The 19,987-nt window shown below is 38.8% G+C and overlaps 1 protein-coding gene across 2 annotated transcripts in view; it reads right to left on the bottom strand.

The window, feature by feature from the left end:
* TAFA5 (TAFA chemokine like family member 5) overlaps nucleotides 1–19,987 on the bottom strand; it is a 209,075-nt gene that overhangs the window by 26,842 nt on the left and 162,246 nt on the right. For both annotated transcript variants that reach the window (XM_085870457.1, XM_085870456.1), the window contains exon 3: nucleotides 1,534–1,661. In XM_085870457.1, the coding sequence (XP_085726583.1) occupies nucleotides 1,534–1,661 (128 nt within the window). The remainder of the gene's footprint in view (nucleotides 1–1,533; nucleotides 1,662–19,987) is intronic.

Genomic DNA, 19,987 nt, shown 5'->3' with positions numbered 1-19,987 from the left:
TTGAACTGATTCGATTTTGCTGAAGATCCAAATCGAGATCCAGATACAATTTTTTTTTTATTTCCAAAGTTATTCTTCACCATTGAGAGATAGGGTGAAAAGCACTATATTGCATGATATTTCAAAAATGTATTGGGCCCGATATGTTCTGCTGGATCAGGCATTGCGTGGCGGTGGTGTGTGCTCCACTGTTTGCTCTTCTAGTTTTTTTAAAAAAATGATTCTTCATCATTGAGAGATGGGACCAAAAACAGTATATAGCACAATCTTTCAAAATATTGTGGACGAATTATGGCAAAACTTGGTGGATGATTTGGTTATGTGAGAATAACAAGCCGATTTGATTTTGATTCAGGTCTGGATCCAGATCCAGCATATCAGTGGGATGCAAAATGTAAACTGTTCAGCCTGGTGGAGGTACGTGCTCCACCGAGTGCCATTCTAGTTGATGTAAGGTGGTGATGTTCACTGATTTCCAAGCAGATGGAAGATGACCTGGGGCAAATAATAGTGTGAAAAGTACAGAGAGAATGTGCAAGGACTTCAGATAAACCCCAAAAGCTTTTCGGCATGGTTTTTGTTGGAAACAAACATGGCATCTGTTTTATTCCCTTACTTGTATGTGACATGATGCATGGAACGGATCGTTTTTATTGGCCTGTTTTTTTATTACTTCCATATCTGAATTGCTTGGCTTGTTTTGCATAACCACCTGAACACAGGGTCACAGCCTGAGAGTAAAGAAGAGGAGACTTACTATGGTAGTAATGCAGGGGTCTTTTACTCAGAGGGAAGTTATTACATGATATGATCCTCTTGGAGAGGTCAAAACAGTCGATAGGATTAAACTCTAATTAGTAGGTATGCAGTTAGCATTGGGGACAGAGGGTACATGGATATCTTCAGGAGCTGGTTGGTAGTTCAGGTATGGATGAGTGATTGTGTACATGTGTTGTGATTGTGATGTCTGTGAAAGGGTCTCATCAAAAAGGTGAATGTACTTTCAGTGTTTCTTCATTCCTCACCCTTCAATCCCCTTCAACCCTCCTCCACCACCAAAAATCAACCAAGTGATGCTCCTGTGCCTGTGCAGCTGTTTTCCTCCCCCATCTCACTCCCTCACTCTCTCACCAGTGAAATTCAGTAGAGATTGAATTATTGTGGTGTTGATACAGCACAGGCACGATGGGCCAAATGGCCTCCTCCTGTATCCAAATTTCTTGCACATCCTTGGAAGCCATGGCTTGCGATGCCCAGATTCCAGAATCAAATCCCGTTAAATATGCTGATTCAACCATTGTCGACCAATTTTCTTGAAGTTCAAGTGAGTACACCGATGCCTCCTGATATATTTGTCCTGCATCAGAATTATTTGCAAGCTTCACCATGAGTCTCGTGGTTAGGGTTATTAAAAATAAAAAAAAACACAACAACAGCCGAATATCTCAGCCATTCTGTTTTAGTCCAGTGTAGATAAACATCGAGATTTGCTTTGTGGTGCTGCACAATGCTTTCAAGAATGAATCGTATTACCGTAGTGGTCTTGATGCGTCCCCCGGGCAACGAGCATGTCCAGCCAGATTGGTTAAGCAGCAAATTGCAGCTTTCCCCATCAAGACACGGAAACATGTCACACCATTGCCGGTCGTGAATTACCCGTGCTGCAGAAAGAAACAGGATATGAAAGGATGAGATTAAAGGGATGTAAATTTATAGCAGGAGTAGTTAAGTTTTCCTAGAAGACAAACTTGTGATTTGTAATAGCTGGAGAAGCAATTTACAAAATTAACTAGAAATATTTTATTTACCATTATAATGCCAGTCAATAGCGCTAATAATGCTATAATGCTATGATGATCTCAGTCTGATAAATGTTTGTACAGTATTGGAATTTTTTTGATTGCATTATTCTGCAAACTGAAGTCAATTCCGCATTCTCACCAGGAAGTAACAATAATAACAAATGCCCAGAAGTAAGTAATACCTGGATCTCCACCAATGAAACAATTGCAAAAGATTGCATCATCTTTCAAAAGACTATGAAGGCAAGGTGCTTTTTCTGCAAATAATCGGTTATCATTCGCATGCCCTTGTGTTGGTAGCTATGAAGTGGAAATGACATCATGAAAGAAATCTGTAATTCTTTATTTGAGTGAAGAGGTACCTAATATGAGACAAATTTCTTCAAAAGTGAAATTTCATCAGTCCACTCCGGATCAACTCCCAGAGATAAAATAAACTGGCAGTGACATGACAAAAGAGATGAAGAAAAAAACGAAAAAGAAAAAAAAAGAAGACTTCCACAAGTGCAGAAGATCAAAACTAAAGGGCAGATTTACTCTCAGGGACAAAGCAGTGTTGTCAACCGACCTGAAAATTGGGCCGACTAGGACTACTCTGGAGTGATTGTGAAGAGCCCCAGCATCTGGAATCACCTTGTGGACGTGGGTCTCTTGCTTGGCCGATTTTTTAATAAACAAAATGAGGACGATGTGCCTGCAACGATCTAAGGAGCATTCGGATTGGAGAGAAAGTCCACAGAACTTGAACATATTCTCAAAAAAGTTGCTTTTCGAACTTTATTACTTCATTCGGTGATGCGCTGGACAATAATTGCATACTGACTGACAAGAGTGCTGTCTGACTTCTGTATGGCAAAATGGTATGGGTGATCTTCACCTTTTGGTCTGGCACTATGAAATCATGCGACTTCATCTAAGTCCTGGAAGTGCAGTTGAAGGTGATTGTCCACGATCGTTGTGACTGAGGTTGAAGCTGTATTTTACAAAATAAATTGATACTCCCTGCTACATGACCAAACTTGTGAGTGCCACAGAATAATATAAAGCTTTTTGGAATATCACACTACTTATAATGCAAATACAAATCTTTTCGACTTGATTGATGATCTGGTTCCTGATACAAATTCCTGCCCTAATCTGCAGAGGGCATTGCATCAGCAGGACAGCCACGCCCTCAGCCAAAGATGCTACCCCACAGCTTTGTGCTGCATCTGAAAGAAGAACTTCATTGATTCACGTTCTCACAATTAAGATTAATGGCTAGCTGTATGATGTCAGCATTTAAACCCTGTTTATACTTCGTCAAGGCTCATGGAAGAACGAGAACACAGAATGGATCACGATATAACAGAACAAAAGGAAGAACAGAAAATGGTGTGTAAAATGCAAAGAACCAACACCTAGCTACATACATCTTGATATGGTTATGTATTGAAGGAATCATAGTCAAGTACCTTCCTTATCCAATCACAGCCATACCAAGGTTGTGCCAAACTATCATCAAAGCTAAGGGAGATCCAACCAAGTAGTAACACCACTATAATAATTGTTAGTCTTGGTTATCAAGCTCAATGTTTGTGCCACCTGAAGCTAGCTGGAGGTCTTTTCCTTATGCCTATTTACAATGCAAATACAGTACTCCGATTGTAGTTCTGTTTTCTTTGAAATAATGACTTTTTGACAGCAAGGAATAAAATATTTTTCTTTCATCAAATTAGTTCAAATTTCTCTTGTTATATACTGTAATGTCAGTCATTACATTTGTCGGTTTGTAAAGATTTACAATACCATTAATGTTTTGAGCGGATGTTCTGGGCAGAGCTTGGAGCAATGGTTCTGGGCACAGCTCAGAATGGATGCAGATGCATTCTGGGAAGCCAAAAGCTTAGGGCTCTCTGCAAAGCTTACAGCTGCTGCAAGCTTATATCACTCTGCAAAGCTTACATCATGTTGTGGAGCTTGTACTGCGCTGCGAGGTTCATATATTGAGCCACGAGACCATCAGTGTGACTGGGCTCATTCTACGTTTTATCTACATACAAGCGGTACTCGTTCAGGATGATTAAAGTGGTCAGTATAGCTCTCTATGTAGCTAATTGTAAGACTTTATGGAGCAAGAAAGATTGGAATGTATTTTGTACGCGTTTTCATGTAACCACATGGCACGTCATGTGTATTCGTGTCATTTGCATAACGTATTTCGATGCCATTTGAGGTCTGTTTCCTGTTCGTTTTATTTATTGTATTTGATTTATAGTGGAATTGTAATGCATTTCTGAAGTAATTTTGTCACAAAACACCATCATTCCTTTACAGTTTCACGGAGCTTTCACGGAGCTCTTCAAAGCTTTCGCGGAGCTTTTAGAAGCTTTTCGGAGCTTTTGAAGCTTTCACGGAGCTTCTTTGGGAATGAATAAATGGCCGACGGCTTCTGTATGAAAACTACTCCTTGTGTCTGTATCTGCGTATGACTTCCAACAAACCTGTGATACTGTAATTACGAAACCCCGAATTGCAGAAAAGCGCTTGCTGTCGCTTATGGCTTGATGCTGTAATATATATATACTATTGTATAAGATCAATTTTCTGAAGCAACAACATGAAACCAATGATATGAGCTGGGTCAAATGTTCAGAATAATCTTGAAATTGCAGGAAACACCAAAAAAAACGCCATGAAGCAACAAGTAAAAAAAGACGTAAAATGTCATAGCCCCCATTGTTTTAGTAATTTTGCCGGATGGAAATGAAGTGCGAGCTCATATTTAGGTACAACTAAAATGACCACCAGTCTATCAGTCAGCCATCTTTGATCAGATCGCAAAATGAATTCAGTAGCACATGCACGCCATCGTGTACTGTGCTTGTGCCAAGTTTGAATAAAATTGGACCATGCATTTCTGAGAAATGGTTGGGGACACAATTAAGTAACAAAATGGCCACTGGTCAGCCATCTTGGATTTGATCTCGAAAAAAATGATGCGCATATGTAAGTCATCATTCAGGATCTGTGTGCCAAGTTTAAACAACATCAGTAAATGCATGTTTGAGAAATGGTTGAGGACATGTTCAACATCAGGTATTTTTGACACTAAAATGGCCACCAGTCGGCCATCTTGGATCTGATATCAAAACAAAATGACCTGCATATGTAAGCCATCATTCATTATTGGTTTACAAAGTTTGAACAACATCAGTAAATGCATGTCTGAGAAATGGTTGTGGATGTGATCAAAATCGGGTTTTTGCCAATGACAATGGCCGCCAGTTTACCAGTTGGCCATCTTTGAGCAGATCACAAAATGAAGTTGGATACTGGTGTATGTTATTGTGTACTGTGATTTTGCCAAGTTTGAACAAAATTAGACCATGCATGTTGGAGAAATGGTTGATGACACGTTCAAGTAATAAAATAGCTGCCAGTAGGCCATTGTGGATCTGATCTCGAAACAAAACAATGCGCACTTTTGAAGCACCATTCTTTATCTGCTTGCTAAGTTTGAATAACATCGGTAAATACATGTCCGAGAAATGGTTGAGGACATGTTCAACATTGGGTTTTTTGAAACTAAAATGACCGCCAGTTGGCCATTTTGGATCTAATCTTGAAAAAAAAAATGATGTGCTTATGTAATCCCTTATTCCTTATCTATGCGCCAAATAAACAACATTGGTACAAGCGTGTCTGAGAAATGGTGGAGGACGTGTTCAACATCGGGATTTTTACAATTTAAATAGCCACTAGTCAGCCATCTTGGATCTGATCTCGAAAAATAAAATGACATGCTTATGTAAGCTGTTCTTCATTATCTGTGTGCCAAGTTTGAACAAGATCGGTAAATGCATGTCCGAGAAATGGTTGAGGGCGTGTTCGACACCGGGTTAATTTTTTTTTACAAATAAAATTGCCGCCAGTCAGTCATCTTGGATCTGATGTCGAAAAACAATGACGTGCATATGTATATCATCATGTGTTGGATTTTTGCCAAGTATGAATAAAATTGGCCCAGATATGTCCGAGATGTGGTTGCGGAAGCATGCGCGCACATGAAAGTCGGGACCAAATCCATAAGCCCCGTTTTGGACTAAGTCCAACAGGAGATAATAATCCTTTTCCACAAAAACTGTGCATTTAGTTTGAGCATTTGGAGAGAATTTAAGAACCTGATAACTGATTGGGGTCATATATTTATTATATAAACAGTGGGAAGAGGAAGGAGGTAAAATGATAGGATAAAGGGAAGTGAGGAGAGTATGAGAGAAACAGACAGAATTTAAAAGAGGTTGGGGGAAGATAAGAGTAAAGGGAAGCAAAGGGCACGTATAGAGTGGGAGAGAGGGGGGAGAAGAGAAGGGAGGAAAGTCAATAATTCCACTCTCATTGCATACTAATAAATATAAAGGGCAATATAGCAAATGTAATTTGTGACCTGCACAACCACAGCCCACCTCTGCATGACTATGACTACTGGACCAGTGATCAGCCTAAATATATTATCCAACCGCAACCAATAATCCCAAGATGCACTCTGGATATGGTCTGAAAAATTGGAAAAGGATTGCAGTGAAACTTGCGGTTGGATCACTCGACAATGAATCTCTAATACCCAATTGTCTTCATTCGTGAATATGCACAGCTCGTGACAGAATGTTGATTCCACAGACTGACAAACAAGAAAAAGACATCATGCAGAGAATGTCACTTGCAAAATCCACCGTCTCCAAAGGGTTCCATGCATACATCGAATTGTCGATTTAATTAAGATTAAAATTGACAACATTAATGAAAGCTCAGGTCAATCGGATGAAAATTGATTATTTTTCAGATTGATATTGATGATTTCAGAAGTTTGACCTTGAGTTGAGCTTTTGACCTAAAAAAAAAAAATTGTTCATTTTCCAATTCAGTGATGGACTATGCAAATCCTGTTCAACTTTCAAGTCAATCGGATGAAAAATGATGATTTTAGAAATTCGACCTCAAGATGACCTTTGCCCTTCATCCTCAAAATCAATAGTCCTCTCAGTTGTGGCAACCTTTACAACTTGGTAAAGTTTCTTGAGGATCGGTGTAGAATTGTGACCTATTGGCGATTGACAAAAAAAACAAATGAAAAATTATTCAGAGCGATACATGGCAAAACAGAACAAAGTAGAACAGTGCGAGCACCAATATATATATATATATATATACACGGGTGTATGCCCCGGTTAAAATAGGTGTACCATATCCCTGTGTCGTAAGAAGCGACCAGGGTTGCGTCAGGAAGGGCATCCGGCGTAAAACCTGTGCCAAATCACTATGCGGATCATACGGATGATCCGCTGTGGCGACCCCTAACGGGAGCAGCCGAAAGGAGAAGAAGATATATATATATATATATATATATATATATATATATATATATATATATATATATATATATATATATATATATATATATATATATATATATATATATATATATATTTCCAGCAATCTGTGTGTGTGTGTGTGTGTGTGTGTGTGTGTGTGTGTGTGTGTGTGTGTGTTTATCTGTGACCGCTGTTTCTCGACAACCACTGATCCGATCTGATTGAAGCTTGCCAGGAACATTGCTGGGGACCCGAGGATGTGCCTTTTCAAGGTTTGATATTAATCGGACAAGCGGTTCCAAAGTTACGGCCATTTATTTGCCAAACCTATGAGAAGACACGTTGCTGCGGCCATTTATTTAACAAACCAATGACAGCACACGTTGCTGCCTCGGCCGGTGCATGGCTGGCCGACGATGACGTCACGGGCCGTGCCGGTTACGATGGGGAAAAGGCGCCATAGTTCCCGTGGCGTAGGAGTGGCAATGGTCAATGGCAGCGAATGTCATGGGCAAGCAAAGACAGGGAGGTGAACTTGATTTTAATTTGGATTTTAATTAACTCTGTGTGTGTAAGTATCACAGCAGTTGTTACTTCAATGCAAGCGATAATTCGTGGAATGCATGTGAACATTCCGTACGGGCACGCACCACTTCCGGATAGTGATGACTGACTATTCCAATAATTTCTCGATTTCTTATGCGCATTTATAGATAAGCACAATGCCCCAATCCAGTGGTCGTTTACGAGAGCGAAGAAACGGCCTTTGTGGTTGTTTGAAAGGTTTTTTTTTTTTTGGTTTGCATGTAAGGCCACGCACGTACAGCCACGCACGTACGGCCATCCACGTACGGCCAGGCGAGAGCAAAGGAACGGCCTGTGTGGTTGTTGTTTCTGGCATGCGGTTTTAAAGTTTTTTTTTTCACGTACGGCCACGTACGTATGGACACGCACTAGTATATATATATATATATATATATATATACATACATATATATATATATATATATATACATACACACATACATATATATATATATATATATATATATATATATATATATATATACATACATATATATATATACATACATATATATATATATATATATATATATATATATATATATATATATATATATATATATATATATAGGAGGAGTAATGAAAGGGCCACATTGGCCATTTTGGAGTTAATGCCATATACAACTATTTTAACCCTTCCCCTATCATCATCGTGTCATTAAAAAATGTCGCTTACATCACTCGTACTTGCCGGGCCTTATATATATATATATATATATATATATATATATATATATATATATATATATATATATATATATATATATATATATATATATGTATGTATATATATGTATGTATGTATATATATATATATATATATATATATATATATATATATATATATATATATATATATATATATATATATACATATACATATATATATATATATATATATATATATATATATATATATATAAATGTATATATATATATATATATATATATATATATATATATATATATATATATATATATATATATATATATAAATATATACATACATACCTTTACACATTCATACATATAAATTTATATCCCTATATACATACATGTAGAAATACACATACATATATACATACATTAAAATATATACATGTATATATATATATATATATATATATATATATATATATATATATATATATATACATACATTAATATATACTAGTTCGTGCCCGTACGTGCGTGGTCGTACGTGCAAAAATAAATAAATAAATAAATAAAAACCGCGCGCCAGAAACAACAACCACACAGGCCGTTCCTTCGCTCTCGCGTGCCCGTACGTGGGTGGCTGTTCGTGTGTGGCCTTACGTGCATGGCTGTACGTGCAAAAAAAACAAAAAACTTTCAAACAACCACACAGGCCGTTCCTTCGCTCTCGTAAACGACGACTGGATTGGGTCATTGTGTTTATGTATAAATGCGCATAAGAAATCGAGAAATTATTAGAATACAGAAAGTCATCACTATCCGGAAGTCCATACGTTGTAACCCGTAATGGGGAACACGGCTGAGGATCTCTTCCCCAACGGCCACACCTACGGAGCAACGTGTCCGGTCATTGTTAACTCAATGGCGCCCTCTCCCCATCGGCCATGCCTACGCAGCAACGTGTCCTGTCATTGGTTTGGTAAATAAATAGCCGTAACTTGGGAACCACTTGTCCTATTAATATCAAACCTTGAAAAGGCACATGCTCAGGTCCCCAGCAATATACCTGGCAAGTTTCAATTAGATCGGACCAGTGGTTGTCGAGAAACAGCGGTCACAGACACACACACATAGACACACACACAGACACACAGATATTGCTGGAATTATATATATATATATATATATATATATATATATATATATATATATATATATATATATATATATATATATATATATATATATATATATATAAATTTTCTTCTTCTTTCGGCTGCTCCCGTTCGGGGTCGCCACAGCAGATCATCCGTATGATCCGCATAGTGATCTGGCACATGTTTTACGCCGGATGCCCTTCCTGACGCAACCCTGGTCGCCTCTTTACAACACAGGGATGTGGTACACCTATTTTAACCGGGGTATACACCGGCCCAGTACACTGGTACTCATTTCGCCGACCTCGGAAGGATGACAGGCTGAGTCAACCCCCTGGTGTATTAATTCAGCGGCCCAACGGGGCTTGAACTCAGGACCTTTTGGCTCCCAAGCCGCTGCCCTGACCACTGTGCCAACACCAGGATATATATATATATATATATATATATATATATATATATATATATATATATATATATATATATATATATATATATATATATATATATATATATATAGAGAGAGAGAGAGAGAGAGAGAGATATATATATATAGAGAGAGATATATATATATATATATAGAAATATATATATATATATAGAAATATATATATATATATAGAAATATATATATATATATATATATATATATAGAAATATATATATATATATATATATATATATATATATATATATAGAAATATATATATATATATATATATATATATATATATATATAGAAATATATATATATATATATATATATATATATATATATATATATAGAAATATATATATATATATATATATATATATAGAAATATATATATATATATATATATATATATATACATATATATATATATATATATATATATATATATATATATATATATATATATATATATATATATATATTCATATGAGGGGCCACGAGGAGGAGTGATGTAAGGTACACATCGGCCATTTTGGAGTTAATGCCATATCGCACTATTTTAATCCTTACCCTATCATCCGAGCCTATCATCATCATATCATTAAAAAAATGTCGCTTCCATCACTCCTCCTCGCGGGGCCTCATATATGAAAATATAGACACACGTATCCTGGAATATAAGACCCGTCGCTTCGCTGAAGGAGATACCACATTCTTTGCTGTTATGGCTAATGATTCGGGCAAGAAGAAAAACGTTTCTGAGTGCAGGGATAACCATCGTCGCAAGTTGGTGGTTGCAGTTTCGCCACGTGTACCCATGAACCCATAAAAAAAAATCATCACAAACCTTCCCGGGGGTTCCCTGAATCCACTGTAGTTTGATGTATTGAAATTCGTTAATCTGTTCTCAAGTTAAAGCATGACAGACAAACAAACAGACAGGCCAAAATATATATGTACTCTATCTATCAATTTTAGAAATCAGGCCTGTATTGACTTTTAGCCTTAAAAATAATTGGTGGTTGAATTCATTGACCTAATATGCAAATCCTGGTCAAATTTCAAGTGATTAGATGACAATTGAGGATTTTAGAACGTGATCATAAGTTGTTGACCTTTGGCCTATGTTGACCTTTTGGCATTTGCTGACCTCAAATAAATGGTGGTTGTATTGATTAAGCTGATATGAAAATCCTGTTCAAATTTCAAGTGAATCGGATGGCAATTGACAATTTTAGAAAGCTGGCCGATGTTGACCATTTGACCTTTCTTGACCAAAATAAATGGTGCTTGAATTAATAAGCTGATATGCAAATCGTTTTCAACTTTCAAGTCAGTCGGATGAAAATTGACAATTTTAGAAACAAATTTTAGACATTTGGCCCATGTTGGTGTTTTGGCCTATATTGACCTTTTGGCCGATATTGATCTGAAAAGTCATAGGTGATTGAATTCAGTGACCTGATGTGCAAATGCCCTTCAAATTTCAAGTTAATCCGGTTAAAATTGAGTATTTAAAAAATTTGTCCTGTGTTGACCTTTTGGTCTATGTTGTCCTTTTGGCCTGTTTATCTCAAAATTAATAGGTGGTTGAATTCCGCAACCTGATATGCAAATGCCCTTCAAATTTAAAGTCAATCAGATGAAAATTGAGGATTTTAGAAAATTTGGCCCAAATTGGCCTTTTGGCATCTGACCTTTTGGCCTATGTTTACCTCACCATCATTAGGTGGTTGAATTTAGTGACCTGATATGTAAATCCTTTTCAAATTTCAAGTCAATCGGATGGAAATTGAGGATGTTTGAAAATTTGGCCCAAATTGGCCTTTTGGCTGGTTGACCTTAACAATAATGGGTGATTGAATTCATTAAGCTGATATGCAAATGGTCTTCAAATTTTAAGTCAATCAGATGAAAATTGACGATTTTAGAAACAATTCAAAAATTTGGCCAATGTTGTATTGACCTTATCAGCTATGTTGACCTTTTGACCTATGTTAACCTCAAAAACAATAGGTGATTGAATTCAATCACCTGATGTGCAGATCCTGTTCAAATTTCAAGTCAATTGGATGAAATTTGTGGATTTTAGAAAATCTGGACCAAATTGGCCTTTTGTCCTATGTTGACCTTTTTGTTTGAACAAATTTTACGAAACTTCAATGCGGGACTGTTGCACGGTTGTTGTTTTTTCGCCAAGTAACAAACATATAATAAGACAAGCCGGTAGGCGGCGAAGGGTTGCCGAGCATGGAAACTATAAGATAAAGAGCAAAATGGATGTCATATAGCAGATCGGGAATCACCTTAAGATTATTATGCATATCAAATCTCATCCAGTTCCATCTAATGATAACTATTCGGTATCCATTTGAATGAAAAGTACCGAAAATGCGGTTTGAAATCGGAAATCCCCAAAGTTCGAGGGGGTGCTGTGGGTGAACAAAGATCTAAATCGAAAATCCGGCTCGATCGTTTGTGCACAATGTACTCCAGATGATTAGTGTGAATTTTCATGTCCATCCGACCATAACCCTAGGAGGAGTAGCATTTGGCGCGAAGGCACCTCCAGCTCTCGCATATTATCGATTTTTGCACTAATTGACCTTTGACCCCTGACCGAAGCGAAATCGGTCAATATACCCTGAGGCAAAGCTGTAGTACTCATTGAGTACCATGAATCTGCAAAGTTTCATTCGTATCAATGCACTCACCCGGTCGCTAGGGGGCCTTCAATTTTCGCCAATTTTCATGCATACCCTAATTGTAGGGGGCGCTGCGGGTAAAGTATTCGATATATCACAAAAACCGGAATATATTTGATAGAGCATCACTTGTAGATCATTTATGCCAAATTTCATAACCATACTTAGGATAATGGCTTTCAGAATTGATTTCGCGTGAACGGCACTGATTTTGAAGGTTTTTCGGTTGTTGCTGGGGAACCAAAGCATCCCTAGCAACAATTACAATTTCCAAAGCACAAGGTCATAAGATGTACCTACCACCCGAGTTTGGTCAAAATCCGCCCACGTTTACTACCAATTATGCTGATGACAAACTAACAAACATCCAAACAAACATACAGAATTACTGACAATAAGGGTCACCTATTTGGGTGACCCAAAAATCGACCGATCAATCCTGGAAAAATCTTCAATTTGCTTTGAATCTGACTGAAGGACAACGTTATGGCTTTAATAGCTCATCTCAACTTTGTCGTAGACGAGCTAAAATTGTTCGATTTTGCAAGTAAAACACAGCAGAAAGGGGGTGAAAACATAACCTCCTTCCACCTTCGGTGGCAGAGGTACCGAGACAGTTGATGCAACACAATACCCCACCACTTTTCAAGTATATTCAAGACAGCATTGCCGTTCATGGGGTTACGTTCTTGAAACTCTGCATGAACCACAAATCCACAATGCACATACTGAGAGGGGAATGGGGAAAATAGGGTTCAGAACTTCGACTTAAAAATTTGGCCAAACTGTATCCTTAATTTACATTTTCATGCATTGTTTTTGTGCTTTTTTTTCATGAATAAAAGAGTGATTAGGAACATAAAATAAAGCATTATTTTTCTGTATTAAGAACATAAAATAAAATATTTATATTTTATGTTATTAATACAAGAACATAAAATAAGTTTATTTTCTTGAGTAATTAAGATCATGAAACTTATCTTTAATAATAATGATGATAAACTTGATCCAATAATGCGATGCCGATTTTGATGACTCCTCCCGTTCCGAAAACACCAACTTCTCCCATTTTCAATCTTCCAAACATCACTTGTCAACTTTTGGCAAAATTGAGTGATGACATCACCTGTCAAATCTTCCTAACATCAACTTTTGTTGGCATTGGTCAAATATTCAGGCAATAATGTAATTGTTGCCTTTGCTCTTTCATATTGAGTGATTATCATTTAGTGTGTAATTACCAAAGCACAACACACCATGGAACCTTTTATAGTTTTGTTTTGAAATCTTCTTGAAATGCTACTCAGGCTGATAAAGGGGTTAATTAACTTTTTCTTAAGTCAAAGTAATTTAAGCAGGAAGATACTGCAGCATCAGCAGCAAACCGTAGACTACAAGCTGTCCTTCCCAGATGAAATATGATACATGAAAACATCTCGTGTTTCAAAATTAAAACAATTGGCTGTTAAGGAAGAAATTCAAGATATCTTCACCATAGATTCCAAATTTAATAAAGAAATTCGTCATCCTGTGAAATGAATTTATCTCAAACTTAATCAACATCAGTTGTATTATATTCATCATTTTTATGCAAATACTTAATGAGATTTAATCATCTTCTTCAACACAGATTAACTATAATTTGCGTTCTGTGCATTATCTGAGCGTTTTAAAATTCTAGTGATCATATCTAATGCCTTCATCTTTACATAAAGCACACACATCTATACCCCCCCCCCCTGGACCCCCACTCCCCAGGATAATGCCTGGCTCACCCATCAATGCTGGGACAAGTACTGATGCATAGCAATAGCAGATCTGAGAGACAATTCTCATCGCATCTTGTATTTACCTATATCCATATCTCACCTGAAAATATGCCCTCATAGGCAGGTAAGGAAACAATTTAAGATTCTGCAAGATTTTAGGTATAAACACAATGCTACTATTACACAACTAATACAACTAATAATCATATAATATGTAATAATAATATAATATATTATTATATATTATATATAATAGTAATTATATATAATAATAGTAATGATAATATTAGTAACAATAATAGCGAGATATCTGTGATCGTCAAGGGAAAGCCTCACTCGGCTAACCCTTGACGATCACCGGGACTTACACTCAGCCCATGATCCAATTATCATATTTTATTCAAACTGCCATATGATCTCGACCGTCAACATTTAAGGATATAGTGTAAATTAAGAAAATGTGTCTCCATCTACATTATATCCATAAAAGTTAATATGATGAAAATCAGAAGATTATTCAAATTATGATCAAAAATGTGTTTCTTGTTAATTCGGTCACAATCAGAAAAAAGCAGGCCAAGGACACATCAAATTTCAGGTGCACAACTTCAATACAGGTACACTATAATGATGCAACAACATCTTGGAAGGCTAAGGGGTCTTTGAGATTCCGCATTGGTAAAATTGATAGATGGAAAAAAGCGCCATTTTTTTCAGACCGACATTTGACATTCACTTTTAACCCAGGGGTAGATAATGTAAATTAAGAATAAGCACACATTACTCTAGGCTATCAAGAGAGCACAATTTCATTCCGATCAGACAAACCCCACATCCTTCATATTCACATTATTGATGCAAAATTTAATTCTGAAAGTCCCAGCTGGCTCCAAAATAAAGTTCGGAGATTGGCAAGAAAAAAGAACAAAACAAAACTCAAATGTTTTAAACCTCCTTGGTGTCTAAGAAACTCTGGGGTACCATAAAAATTGTGGGGCATTAATTATAGCTATTGTAGGGCAAGTTTCTACAAGCCTCCTCCTATCATATTGTGGGAAGCTTAATAATAGACCCATACTCTTTACACAGTGTATGCCCCGGTTAGAATAGGTGTACCATATCCCTGTGTGTCGTAAGAGGCGACCAGGGTTGCGTCAGGAAGGGCATCCGGCGTAAAAACCTATGCCAAATCATTATGCGGACAACAAAACGAATTTCCATACCGGATCGGTCGAGGCCCGGGTTACCAATGACCGCCACTGGTACCGGTGGTCAGCAGGGCACCAGTGGAAATTGTGCTGCTGCTGGGCGAAGGTGGAGAAGGAGACGGGGAAGGCGAGTCCGGAGGCAGTGGGAGAGGGGGAAGGGTAGAAGTGTGCAGGTGAGAGTTGGAACTCTAAATGTTGGGACGATGACTGGCAAAGGGCGAGAGTTGGCTGATATGATGGAGAGAAGAAAGGTGGACATACTGTGTGTACAAGAGACCAAGTGGATGGGGAGTAAGGCTCGGAGCATTGGAAGGGGTTTCAAACTTTTCTACCATGGTGTGGATGAGAGGAGAAATGGTGTCGGGGTAATCCTGAAGGAAGATTATGTCAAGAGGGTATTGGAGGTGAGGAGAGTGTCTGACTGAGTGATGAGTGTGAAGTTGGAAATTGAAGGGGTGATGATGAATGTCATCAGTGCATATGCCCCGCATATGGGGTGTGAGATGGAGTATAAAGAAGATTTCTGGATTGAGTTAGATGAAGTGGTGGATAGTGTATCCAAGGATGAAAGAGTGGTGATTGGAGCAGATTTCAATGGGCATGTTGCGGAAGGGAATAAAGAGGATGAAGAGGTGATGGGTCGGTACGGTCTCAACAAGAGAAATGTGGAAGGGCAAATGGTGGTAGAATTTGCAAAGAGAATGGAAATGGCAGTGGTAAATATGTATTTCAAGAAGAAGGAGGAACACAGGGTGACATACAAGAGTGGAGGAAAGTGCACACAGGTGGATTACATCTTAAGCAGGAGATGCAACCTGAAAGAGATTAGTGACTGTAAGGTGGTGGCAGAGGAGAGTGTAGCTCGACAGCATCGATTGGTGGTCTGTAGGATGACTTTGGAGGTGTGGTTGAGGAAGAGAGTGAGGGCTGAACCAATGACCAGATGGTGGAAGCTGAAGGAGGAAGACTGTTGCGTGAAATTTAGGGAGGAGGTGACAGGCGTTGGATGGTGGTCACGATGGGTGGAATGATTGGGCAACTACAGCAGAAGTGGTGAGGGAGATAGCTAGGAAGGTACTTGGTGTGACATCTGGACAGAGGAAGGAAGATAAGGAGACTTGGTGGTGGAACGAGGAAGTAAAGGAAAGTATAAGGAAGAAGGGGTTGGCGAAAAGGAAGTGGGATAGTCAGAGAGATGAAGAAAGTAGGCAGGAGTACAAGGAGTGGCGGCGAAAGGCAAAAAGAGAGGTGGCAAAGGCCAAGGAAAAGGCATATGACGAGCTGTATGAGAAGTTGGATACAAAAGAAGGGAAAAAGGATTTATACCGATTGGCAACACAGAGGGACCGAGCTGGGAAGGATGTGCTGCAGGTTCGGGTGACAAAGGACGCAAATGGGAATGTGCTGACAAGCGAGGAGAGTGTGTTGAGAAGGTGGATGGAGTACTTTGAGGAGCTGATTAATGAAGAAAATGAGAGAGAGAAGGTTGGAAGAGGTGGAGATAGTGAATCAGGAAGTGGGGTGCATCAGTAAGGATGAAGTGAGGACTGCTATGAAGAAGATGAAAAGTGGAAAGGCGGTTGGCCCAGATGGTATACCAGTGGAGGCATGGAAGTGCTTAGGAGAGATGGCAGTGGGATTGTTAACCAGATTGTCTAATAAAGTCTTGGAAAGTAAGAGGATGCCGGAGGAGTGGATATTAAGTGTACTGGTTCCGATTTTCAAGAATAAGGGTGATGTGCAGAGCTGTGGTAATTACAGAGGGATAAAGTTGTTAAGCCACACCATGAAGTTGTGGGAAAGAGTCGTGGAAGCTCGGTTGAGAGGAGAGGTGACGATCTGTGAGCAGCAATATCGGTTTATGCCAGGAAAGAGCACCACTGATGCGATGTTTGCTTTGAGAATGTTGATGGAGAAGTATAGGGAAGGCCAGAAGGAGTTACATTGTGTGTTCGTGGATTTAGAGAAAGCTTATGATAGGGTGCCAAGAGAGGAGTTGTGGCATTGTATGAGGAAGTCGGGAGTGGTGGAGAAGTATGTGAGGATCGTGCAGGATATGTATGAGGACAGTGTGACAGCGGTGAGGTGTGCGGTAGGAATGACGGACCGGTTTAAGGTAAAAGTGGGATTGCACCAAGGATCGACTCTGAGCCTTTTCTTGTTTGCAATGGTGATGGACAGGTTGACGGACGAGATCAGACTGGAGTCTCCATGGACTATGATGTTCGCGGATGACATCATGATCTGTAGGGAGAGGAGGGAACAGGCTGAGGCGAGCCTCGAGAGGTGGAGGTACACACTGGATAGAAGGGGAATGATAGTCAGTAGGAGTAAGACGGAGTACATGTGTGTCAATGAGAGGGAGGGTGGTAGTATGGTGCGGTTGCAAGGAGTTGAGGTGGGGAAGGTGGATGGGTTTAAATACTTGGGATCAACTGTCCAAAGTAACGGAGAGTGTGGGAGAGAAGTGAAAAAGAGAGTGCAGGCAGGATGGAGTGGGTGGAGAAGAGTTGCAGGAGTGATCTGTGACAGAAGGGTAGCTGCAAGAGTGAAGGGGAAAGTATATAAGAGGGTAGTGAGGCCAGCTATGTTGTATGGTTTGGAGGCGGTGGTGCTAACAAAAAGACAGGAAGCGGAGCTGGAGGTGGCAGAGTTAAAGATGCTGCGATTCTCGTTGGGAGTGATGAGGATGGACAGGATAAGGAATGAGTATATTAGAGGGACAGCGCAGGTAGGACGGTTTGGAGACAAAGTGAGAGAGGTGAGATTGAGATGGTTTGGACATATGCACAGGAGGGAAGCGGAGTATATTGGGAGAAGGATGTTGAAGATGGAGCCACCAGGCAGAAGGAGAAGAGGAAGGCCAAAGAAGAGGTTCATGGATATGGTGAGGGCGGACATGCAGGTTGTGGGAGTGTCAATGGAAGATGTGGAGGATAGAGTGAAATGTAGACGGTTGATCCGCTGTGGCGACCCCTAACGGGAGCTAGCCGAAAGAAGAAGAAGAAGAAGACTCTTTACACAGCTCTGGAGTACATCATGACTGCTTGAGGAATGTTTCAAGGCTAAAACCAATGCTGGGTTGCCACTGTATCACAGCTATGATGCTCAGCTGAAAGTAGTAGAAATTTGTAATTTGTTCAGGATGTCAGCAATAACTCGCATCCTCTTGATGAAGACACCTTGGGAAGTTTATAGCTCAACAATAACCAGTGCTGGCAGATGGGTCCTCTGGCTTGACGTCCTCCCGATGGACGGCACACAAATTCATGCCTCCTCTTACATGTGAAACACCAGGTTATAGACAGACAGTTCATAGCTGGGATGACATTCAAACATCTCAAAGGGAAGTGCGCATACATCTTGGCTATCCTGCCAACTCCAGGCTTATACCTTTATGCAAAGCCTCACAATGGCTGCTGTTTTAAAAGAAAACAACACATCTTTGCTCAACAGAAAAGACATGTTTGTTAGATTTCAGCTTTCGAAGGAAAAAAAAAATCTGGCAATCTGGCTTTAATATCATGTTAGTTTTAACTATTTGAAATTCATATCATCCTGACATTTTCTATAATAAATATTAAACCCTGAACCTTATGACCACATACCTTGCTTTAATGTGACATTAATTAACCGGTCTGGCTGACCTCGTATTAATGGTATGTTGTGGTTCAAATTATCTTGAGAAAATTATATTTCCATCATGCAGTTTAATCACTAACTTACAAAGAATACTTTTCATACTCATTTTTAGGTCTACCATGCAGTTCTTTGGTTTCTTGCCAAATTTTGAGGTATCAGAGCCCTGCAAAAATATCCAAGCTTCGGGACAAGCTTTGACCACGATTATTTGGCCAAGAAAGCACACAAAGCACAATAACTCAACCGATCGTGAATGGTTGTTCCATTCTATATTTTTTCGTATTCCAATATGGCTGGCGGGGGCAGGGGGTGGGGGTCCGTCTTGAACAAACGCTGTGTTAAATTGTATAGATAGCTTATCGTAGCATTTTTCCAAGGCCACTTCTAATAACAAAAGTAATAATAATAATAATAGCAAGATATTAACGTTATTACAAAACAAATGTTAATTCTAAAAATATCCCCCCTTCCCAAGGGTTTTTCCTCCATGGACAAATGCTGTGTTAATGTGTATAAATAGATTTATCATGGCGATTCGTGGGGGCATGGATCGAAAGAGTCTAAAGGTCAAAAGGGTCCACAGGTGTAAAGGGTCTAAAATGATCAAAGGGGCATAAAGGTCTATTGAGTATATTCCAAAAATAGTGATGGTATAACTGGTCTCAACCAGCT

Source organism: Eptatretus burgeri, chromosome 2 (assembly GCF_056783735.1).
Source record: "Eptatretus burgeri isolate ZD-2024b chromosome 2, Ebu_testis_v1, whole genome shotgun sequence".
NCBI lineage: Eukaryota > Metazoa > Chordata > Myxini > Myxiniformes > Myxinidae > Eptatretus > Eptatretus burgeri.
This window is presented reverse-complemented; position numbering and strand designations above follow the sequence as displayed.